Genomic DNA, 9711 nt, shown 5'->3' with positions numbered 1-9711 from the left:
AAGAGAGCGAAGACAGACACACGTGAAAATCCCACCGGTCAAGCTTCGCAGCGGATGCCGGCGTGCCAAGCTTCACCTGTTGATCTCCCCACCTGCCTGACACACCACAGCCCGGTGCGACCGAGCCCTGCCGCGGACTCCTGCCTGGACTCGCGTGTCCGATGGATCAGCCTCGCGCGGCGATCCCGAGAGAGCCAAAAGCAGAGCCCAGCCGTACGCCCAGTCGAGGGCAAAGGCGCGGCGGACTCCAATTCCCGTGGTGCCGCGGGGCGCGCACAGGCGCACTGGCCGCCGGTGCCTTTGGGGAGGGGGCGGCGGGCGGGGGAGGGGGTGATGTCAGCCCGGCGGCTGCTCCCGGGCAGCCAATGAGCGGCCTCCGACGGCAGGTGGGCTTGGCTGGCGGCGCGCGCGAGAGGCAGCGCTGGCTGGCTGTCCATTCAAGCCCCGCTCGCGGCTCGGCTGCAGCAGCTGGCGCCGGCAGCTCCGGGCCGTCGCTTCTCCGCCGCCGCCGCCGCCTCGCCACCCCGCCCCGCAGGCTGGGCATCCGAGGGGGCCGCTTGGATGCCCCTGCCCTGGGGGAGGCAGCGCGCTGAGCCCGGGCAGGGGCAAGCCAGGGCCGGGAGATGGAGCCGTCGGGGCCCTTCCACGACTCCGGCGTGGGCGATCTGGACGCCGACGAGTCGCGCCCGCCTTGCCCGCCCTCGGGGGACGAGCCGCGCCCGTCCGCCGCGCCCCCCAGCTTGGCTCCAGCGGCGGCGGCGGCGACGGCGGCGGCGGCGGGTCCCCTGCGGGCTCCTCCCCCGGTGGCCGCCCTCCGCCCTTCCTCCCGCCAAGGGAGCCAGCCCAATGTAAGCGGCGAGCACTGGGCGGCCCCGGGCCACTCGCCCAGCTCCAGCGGCGGCGGCGGCGGCGGCGCGGGCACGGGCGGCAAGCACCGGCAGGCCAGCCCGCTGGCGCACCGGCGGGACAGCAACCCCTTCACCGAGATCGCCATGAGCTCGTGCAAGTACAGCGGCGGCGTCATGAAGCCGCTCAGCCGCCTCAGCGCCTCCCGTCGGAACCTGCTGGACGCCGAGGCCGCCGCCGAAGCGCAGCCGCTGCAACTTCTGGGCGCCGGGGCTCACCCGCCCGAGATCGTCATCTCCCGGGAGGACAACCACTCCCCGCAAGGGCTGCACCCCAACACGGCCGTGCTGTCGGGGACCGGAGGTGGCCCCCACAAGCACCCGCCCGTCGGGGGGCCCTCCTTCGCCAAAGCGCCCAAGCGCAAGAACCAGAACATCGGCTACCGCCTGGGCCACCGGCGCGCCCTCTTCGAGAAGCGGAAAAGGCTCAGCGATTACGCGCTCATCTTCGGCATGTTCGGCATCGTCGTGATGGTCATCGAGACGGAGCTGTCGTGGGGTTTGTACTCCAAGGTAGGCGCGGCTCCCCCCCCCCGGAGCCTCGGAAGGCGTGTGTGTGGTTTTATTTGGGGGGGGCGGATGTCCTGGAAGGCGCCTTCCAACCTCTCCAAAAAGCGCGCACCAGCGCTCTCCAAACCAAGAAGGCAATTTCTGAATCGCGACGCGTGTTGGGGAGGGAGGGTGGAAGGAAAAAGGGGAGCCACGTCTAAAAATTGGTGAGGGTATCTAGCATCTTGGGGGGTGGGTGGGAGGTGGCGTTAACATATCTCAGTCGTAAAGAGGGTGGGATGGAAAGCTGCCCCCCCCCGCCAACAGCAACCGAAGTTGCGCGCATGAATGTGCTCCCCATGGTAACGTTAGCGCCAATTGAAGTTTGCCTGGGTTTTCCCCTCCCTCCATTCACAGTTGCGGTTGATTCTTTTTGGGGGGGGGGCTGACGGAAGGGATGGCATGCTTAGGTGAGAGGGAAGACTCTCTGGTGGCTCCTTCCGCCCAAATTGCTCCCTTACCTCCCCAGAAAGAAGGCTTGATGGAACCCCCCCCACCCCCTTCTCCAGTAAGAGAGGGATACAGGTGGTATAGGGGGGGGGGAGGCGGTAGATAGATAAAGAGAGAGAAGGGCGGGGTCACAGTGCTTTCCCCCCTGCTGTGTAATCCTAACCGTGCCTATTCGGAATTAAATCCCATTAAACCCGGCGGGGTTTACTCGCGTGTAAATGGGATCGGGCATGCAGCCTGGAGTGCATTTTCCCACCTAGCCAGCTTCCATCTCTATAATCGCTATTGGAAGATGCTTGTGGGTGGGGAGCAGGGGGAAAAATGGTCAGTGGGTTTCTGCTCACAGTATTCTCTTATTTTTCACCCCCCCCCCACTTGACTCTTTGGCTTGCACACCCTACTGCTGCCTCCATAGGAGAATATTCCAGGATTGGGGGTGGGCATTGGTGGCTGCCGTTTAAGGCTTGTAGTACATCACAGCGGAAAGGTGATGGGTTGCATTTTGAGAGCTCCCCCATCCCCTGACTCAGAGCCAAGATTGTCCTCCATGTTCCCCCTCTTTCTTCAATCGGGGTTTTCTATGGGGTAATCCGGCTGTTGATTTCTGTAGGGAGCTACTGGGGGTTGCAGCTGCTTTTCAGCTTGCAGTCATGTGATTTTTGACTAGAGTGTGTGTGTGAGAGGGAGAGGAAGATGATGGACAGGAAACCCCTTAATCATTTGAGACATGAGGCACCCCCTTTCTGGGCCCTGCTGCTGCTGGGTTTGTGCCCCCCCCCGAATCTGAAATGCACAGTGGTTCTTCTTCCCTCCTCCCTTCTGCTGCTGCTGTAGCTCAGTGGCATAGCATCGGCTTTTGCATCAGAAGGTACCTGGTTCGATCCCCAGTGACAACTCCAGGTAGGGAGGTCCCCTTCTTGCAACCCTGGAGAGCTGCTGCCAGCCTGTGTAGACAATATTGAGATCAGTGGTCTGAACTCAGGCAGCTCCCCATGTTCCCTTTTTGCTGGCCCTTTTCAATAAAAAAAGCACCTAAGAAAACCCTGGCTGGATCCGGCCAAAGGCCATCTAACATGTTGCTCTCAGTAGAGCACACCTTTTCCTCCATTAGATTTATGCAGGAATTAAAGGGCTTTGGGGCTGAAATAACTCCTCGAACCCTTGTTTAGGGGTCCCTCTAACCTGACATTCGAGCTTCATGTGTACCAGAACTGTAGGGGGCAGAATTAAGGATGTTGCTCTGGCTTGGTATCTGCTGAGAGTTTTTATTGCTTGGGAGTTGCCTTCCCCTTGGGGGCTGTCGGCTCCCTATCTGAGCCCAGTTAGCCTTGCGCTGTCCTGTGGCATGGAGTTCCAGAGGTGAACTCTGTGCCGGAAACTCCCCTGTTTCAGCTCATTGATTGTGGAGATGGGGAAACTCAAAGCACTCTGTATGTTGATGGACTCCCGATGGATTGGTCATGAGTGATGGGAGCTGGAATTCCGCCACAGGTTCTCCATCCGTTGTTAAAGGAGTGGTGCTGGAGGAACGAATGTTTAAAGAATAACAGTCCTCGGTTGTGTGGACAGCTAGATGCTGCTACCAATAATTGACATAATATTAAAACATATTTATTTATCGCTAATTTCGTTTACAAATAATTTCCCAGCGGGTGTCCCAAAGCGGTTTGCAATATCGTGAAAGCATATATCAAACAGCTGCATGTGTTTAAAAACAGTTGAAATATTAGCGTATTTTAAAGACAATCTTAATTTTATATATAACACCCATCTTAAAACAGTAAGAGCAATCGCTCATATATCATATAGATACAAGCGAGCTTAGCATGTCAGACTCAGACCTGGGAGAGCAGGATTTGAATCCGCACCCAGCCGTGAAGCTCAGTGGGTGACCTTGGGCCAATCGCTTACTCTCAGCCTAGCCTACCTCCCGGGGCTGTTGTGAAGATAAAATGGGGTGGAGGGGAACAACGTAAGCCGCCTTGAGCTCCTTGGGAGGAAAGGTGGGATATAGATGTAAATAATAATAATAATAATAATAATAATAATAATAATAATAATAAATTATAGTATCATTTGTGCATATGATCCTTTGGGAGGGCGGGATCTGTTCTGAATCCTCGCTGCCAATTAATGTCGTTGGGTCATTCCCCAAATTCCAATATCAGGAGGAAAAGGCAATAGCTTTTTCTACCCACCCACTTGACACCACTTTCATTTTCATAAGTTCCTGTTATGCACACACACATCCCGAATCAGTCACCTTATTTTCCAACCTGAGGATGAGGAATCCAGTGGCCCTTTCGAATATTGCTGTCTTCTGACTCCCATCTCGACAGGCCAGTGCTGGCTGGGGATGATGGGAGTTGTAGTCCCACAACATCTGGACAGATGTTACCAGCCCTGTTTTATGCCACATTTGAACCCTACATTTCAAGCACCACAACACCACTTTAACCAGTCATGGCTTCCCTTCCTCCTCCCCCAAGACTTATGGGAACTGCAGTTTGTTAAAGGGGCTGAGGGTTGTTAGGAAAACCCCAGTTCCCTTCGCAGAGCTACAATTCCCAGTTCCCTGTTAAGAGGCATTGATAGTTAAACGACTCCTTAGGGTGGAAGAGCAGCATAGAAATTATATATATATAAAACAGACAGCTGGACAAAACTAGGAAGCAAGATATGGTGGTAGGGCATTGCTTGATGTTTGCTCCCCTCCAAGGGGCTTGGTATGGGGAGATAGGTTGCCACCAGACATGGAAGTTCATATTTAGGTAAAGGTAAAGGGACCCCGACCATTAGGTCCAGTCGTGGCCGACTCTGGGGTTGCGCTGCTCATCTCGCTTTACTGGCCGAGGGAGCCGGCGTACAGCTTCCGGGTCATGTGGCCAGCATGACTAAGCCACTTCTGGTGAAACCAGAGCAGCGCACAAAAACGGCGTTTACCTTCCCGCCGGAGCGGTACCTATTTATCTACTTGCACTTTGACGTGCTTTTGAACTGCTAGATTGGCAGGAGCAGGGACCGAGCAACGGGAGCTCACCCCGTCGCGGGGATTCAAACCGCCGACCTTCTGATTGGCAAGTCCTAGGCTCTGTGGTTTAACCCACAGCGCCACCCGCACACAGGTGGATTGATTTTGCCCTCGAACTAGCTCGTTTGGAAAAATTGTTCCATACGCCACAGTAGTGGGGTAGATAATTTTAGGCTTGGGGGTTCAAGCCTCTCTAACTCCCCCCCCCAGCCACACTTTTTAAAGTCTCTGCTTTGCATCCTCCATGGATGTTTCTGTGTGGCTGGAATGTGTTCTTGAACTCTGATAATGCGCCTTGTTTTCCTTGGAGGAAAATGTCGTGGGAATGTAGAATCATCGCGTTGGAAGGGACCGTCCGTGTCATCTAGTCCAACTCTCTGCAGTGCAGGAATCCCAGCTAAATGTAGAAACTAGCCGGAAGTACATAAGGAAAAATGGGCATCCGTTGCCCCACCCACTTTGTTCTCTGGCCCCGCCCACACCTGTCATGTGGCCCCCAGCAGGCAGTGTGGCCCTCAGACTGAAAAAAAGGTCCTCTCTGCTCCTCCCATCACTGAGCATGTCCTGTCTCCCTCTGTTCCGCCTCTGCCCCCATTTGTGTGTTTGGCACTGTAAGCTCCATGGAGGCAGAGACCTGGCTTCTCCTCTAGGAATCTCCCTCTAGGGACATCTATGCTGCTGCTTTTCTTTTCACAATGACACTCTGCAGCATTTTCAAGGTGCCTTTCCTTCTGGGAGGGCAGAAAGTGCCTGCGGTGCTTTAGCTGGAGAGCATCTGACCAGCAGGGTTGATGGGCAGGGCTTGAGCTATATGAGTGCACAGCGGGCTGGGGAGGCTGCAACTCTCCAGGTGCTGTTGGACTCCAACTCCCAGCAGCCCTAGCAGCGGGCACGGCCACGGCAAGGAATGATGGGAGCTGTAGTCCAACCAATAATCTGCAGGGCTAAAGACACTCCCATCTGTGGCCCAGGCGAAAATATTAATTTTAGTTTTTTATTTTAATTTTGCTTCTTCTTCCTGGCCTCTTGCTAAACACAGATAATGGGGGGGGGGGCGTCATGTCCCCACGGGGGCCTCTTCTCTTGCTTTGTAAGGGAAGGGGCTGAAATCGTATGTGTTTTTAGGGTAATAATATAATTTTTTATTTATACCCCGCCCTTCCCAGTTCAGAAAACCGGTTTTAACAACAAATTTAAAACACTTAATTGATGCAACAAAAAACAGCATAAAATATAGTATAAAATGTATATAACAATAAATTCAAAAATCAATGTAGGGGGGGAATCCATCCAATAAACATTAGATGATGACCAGGGCTAGCTGGCTAAATTAGTCCTATTTGGGCCAGCGAGGAGACCAGGGGAGAATTAGCTGTGGGATCCTAGAGCGGGTAATCTTCATAAAAAGGGGAGGGGGAGGGAAGGAAGGGGAATAAAAGATCAGGCTAAGTTCAAATTGAAAGCCAGGCGGAATAGCTCTGTCTTACAGGCCCTACGGAAGGAAGTTAAATCCTGCAGGGCCCTGGTCTCATGGGACAGAGCATTCCACCAGGTCGGAGCCATCACTGAGAAGGCCCTGGCCCTGGTGGAGGATAGTCTGACTTCCTTAGGGAATGGACCCATTCACCTGCCCTAGATTCTATTCATTCTGAATTTCATTTCGATCCCCCTCCCCATTGCCTTTCCATCAAGAGTCTGGGGCAGACAAGGGGAAGGTGCCCTTTAAGATTCTGACACCTGAGGTACGTGCTTTTGCACTGCTATTGTGCCACGGGACTTTTAAGCTCAGACTCAGAGAGTTGGCGGTTTGAATCCCCGTGACGGAGTGAGCTCCCGTTGCTCGGTCCCTGCTCCTGCCAACCTAGCAGTTCAAAAGCACGTCAAAGTGCAAGTAGATAAATAGGTACCGCTCCGGCGGGAAGGTAAACAGCGTTTCCGTGCACTGCTCTGGTTTGCCAGAAGTGGCTTAGTCATGCTGGCCACATGACCCGGAAGCTGTACGCCGGCTCCCTTGGCCAATAAAGCGAGATGAGTGTCGCAACCCCAGAGTCATCTGCGACTGGACCTAATGGTCAGGGGTCCCTTTACCTTTTACCAGTGTCATCTAGTCCAACCCCCTGCAATGCAGGAACTTTTTGCCGAATGTGGGGCTCAAACCCACGACCTTGAGATTAAGAGCCTCATGCTTTACTGACTGAGCTATCCAGCAGCTAGGAGCTTGCAAACTCTTTGGAGCTGAACTCAGTACTGGAGGGGAACTGAGAGCGGTGTGGCAGTTAGAGCGCTAGACTCGGACTGGTAGAGATATGGGTTCAAATCCCCACCCAGCCGATTATGCTCATGGGGAACACGGATCTGTGCCAATAACAATCTCTTGGCCCAACCTACTTTGCAAGGTTGTTGTGAGCGTAAAGGGGTGGGGGAGTGGGGTGGGCGTGGCAGAGCGGAAGGCGGGCAGACCAGCAGTGGGTGGAGCCAGAGCCAATGGGAGGCTCAGCCGTCCCCTGATTGGTTGTAGTTAAAAGGGCAGGTAGGTGGATTTGGTTGAGGACAGACTGAGGCTGCCAGAATGACTCTTTCTCAACCTTGGGCTAATTGCTCTTTCTTGCCTACCTCGCAGGGTGGTTGTTGTGTGGCAAGAAAATCTGGCAGCTGCTCTTTCCGCACATAACCTTCCCTTACAGAGATGAAGCACTGGGGGAAGCAAGGGCACCACCACCTTTGAGCTCTTTGCAGGAGGAGGTGACGAGAAATGCAAGGAATAAAACAAGTAAATAGACCTTCCTGGCTGGGTGGGTGTGAGACGGTTTGTCAGCCGTCAAAGCACAGCTGCTGTGCACATGCGCAAGAGACATTCTCCTCCATTAATTCATCTGCTTGTTCCTCTACTGCATCCTAGCCTAGGGAGAGAGCAAGCACACCGTGCCAGACTTGCAAAGTTGTGGGTGGGATTGGGAATCTTAAGGGTGAGCATGTGTCCACCTGGACCTCTCTGTCTGGCTCTCCACGCCACACCCCTCGCTGGTTCTGCATTGCACCCTGATTGTTTTCCCCAGGCTGGACTGTGTCCTTGGATTCCCGATTGTGGCTGCCTCGATTCCCCGCCCCTTCCTTAAGCTCTCTGCCTCGATGTCTTATGTGCATTATGGCTATAACAACAGTCATACTGCCCTGTTGTTGTGAGGTTTCTGTGGAGTGATGCATAAATGAGGGTTAGGGAAAACTATGATCCCCCCCCCAACATTGATTGCATTCATATCCCACCATTTTCTCCAAGAAGATCAGGGCAGTGTACGTAACTCTCTTCATCTCCACAACAACCCTGTGAGGTAGGTTGGACTGAGAGAGAGCCACTGGCCCAAGGTCACCCCATGACCTTCTTGGTCAGGTGGGGATTTGAACCTTGGTCACCCAGGCCCTAGTCCAACACTCAAACCACCACACTACTATGGCCCTCCCAGATGCTGCAAGTATCATAATCCCTGACCATTGACCATTCTGTCTGGGGGCTTATAGGAGCTGGAGTTCTAGAGACATCACTGCATCCTTCTGTGTGTGCATTTAATATTGGTCCCTGATTGGTTGGGACATGTGTTTAGGATGCCACCGAAGCCCTCCAGGTGTTGCTGGACTTCAGCTCCCATCATCCCTGACCATTGGCCATGCTGATGGGAGCTGGAGTCCAGGAGACATCACTGCACCCTTCTGTGTGTGCATTTAATATGTGGTCCCTGATTGGTTGGGACATGTGTTTAGGATGCCACCGAAGCCCTCCAGGTGTTGCTGGACTACAACACACATCACCCCTGTGCTATCTGGGGGCTACTGGGAGCTGGAGTCCAGCCGCCTCCCCCGAGGGCACTGCGTTGTCCCCCCCTAATCCCTGGGATGAATGCTAAGATATTCTCCCTTCCCCTGATTGCTTCTGATTTCGACACCACCTTCCTCGCTCTCCTGCCAGGCTCGCCTGGGTACCTGCGTGTCTGCATTTAGAAGGCTGGGGGAAGGAGTGAAGTTCTCTGCGGGGAAGGGAACGTTGGCATGGGAACTCTTTCCAAGGCCTGAGAAGCCTGGCGGGGAGGCAGGGCTGCTCTTTGGGGACTTGCCAAGGAAAATCACACACACCCTCACACTCTTCTCCCCCCCCCCCACCCGGAAAAAACACACCACACAAAACAAAACCCCACGAAGAATGTGTGTGACGCTGGCACTTTGCCACCTCTGGGGTTGGTGTGATCCGGAGTCTGCCCCTTGTTGCAACACAATAGCAGGTCCCAAGGTTAGGATGGGGGAAGTGTTTCTTTCTTCTCATGCCAGTTGGGAGCTAAATATATCTCTTGCCTTCTCTCTCTCTCTCCCCCCCCCCCCAATCTTGATTCTGCATTCATTCTTTTCCCAGCTCTGAGGAAGAGCAGCACTTGATATCTTTTTAAAAATATATATATATTAAGGAGGTGATGGAGATCAAGTCAGCTAAGCAGTGTGAGCTCCCAGCCCCAAATCCCTGCTTCCTTGTGAGTTGAACTATTTTGTGCGGGGTAATCTGCGCATCCTCAGGGGCACCCTTGTTTTATGCAGGTCCTTACCTTCTTATTTTGCTTTTTTTCACCCCCCCCCCAGTTGAATTTTAATAGCAGCTTTCAGGAGAAGGAAAGGAAAGGAAAATAAAAGGAACTGGAAATATTAACTTGCCAGAGTTCCAGGGTCGGGAAACCAAGCCTTATGAGGAACGGTTGAAGGAGCTGGGTATGTTTAGCCTGGAAAAGAGGAGATTGA

The 9711-nt window shown here is 54.0% G+C and overlaps 1 protein-coding gene across 1 annotated transcript in view; it reads left to right on the top strand.

Moving 5' to 3' along the window:
• Positions 1–437: 437 nt before the first annotated feature.
• Positions 438–9711, top strand: part of KCNN3 (potassium calcium-activated channel subfamily N member 3) — a 96082-nt gene continuing 86808 nt past the window's right edge. The window contains exon 1 of the mRNA XM_053370163.1: positions 438–1418. Within this exon, the coding sequence (XP_053226138.1) occupies positions 624–1418 (795 nt within the window). The 5' untranslated portion in view covers positions 438–623. The remainder of the gene's footprint in view (positions 1419–9711) is intronic.

This window comes from Podarcis raffonei, chromosome 16, assembly GCF_027172205.1.
Source record: "Podarcis raffonei isolate rPodRaf1 chromosome 16, rPodRaf1.pri, whole genome shotgun sequence".
In the NCBI taxonomy this organism is placed as follows: Eukaryota; Metazoa; Chordata; class Lepidosauria; order Squamata; family Lacertidae; genus Podarcis; species Podarcis raffonei.
This window is presented reverse-complemented; position numbering and strand designations above follow the sequence as displayed.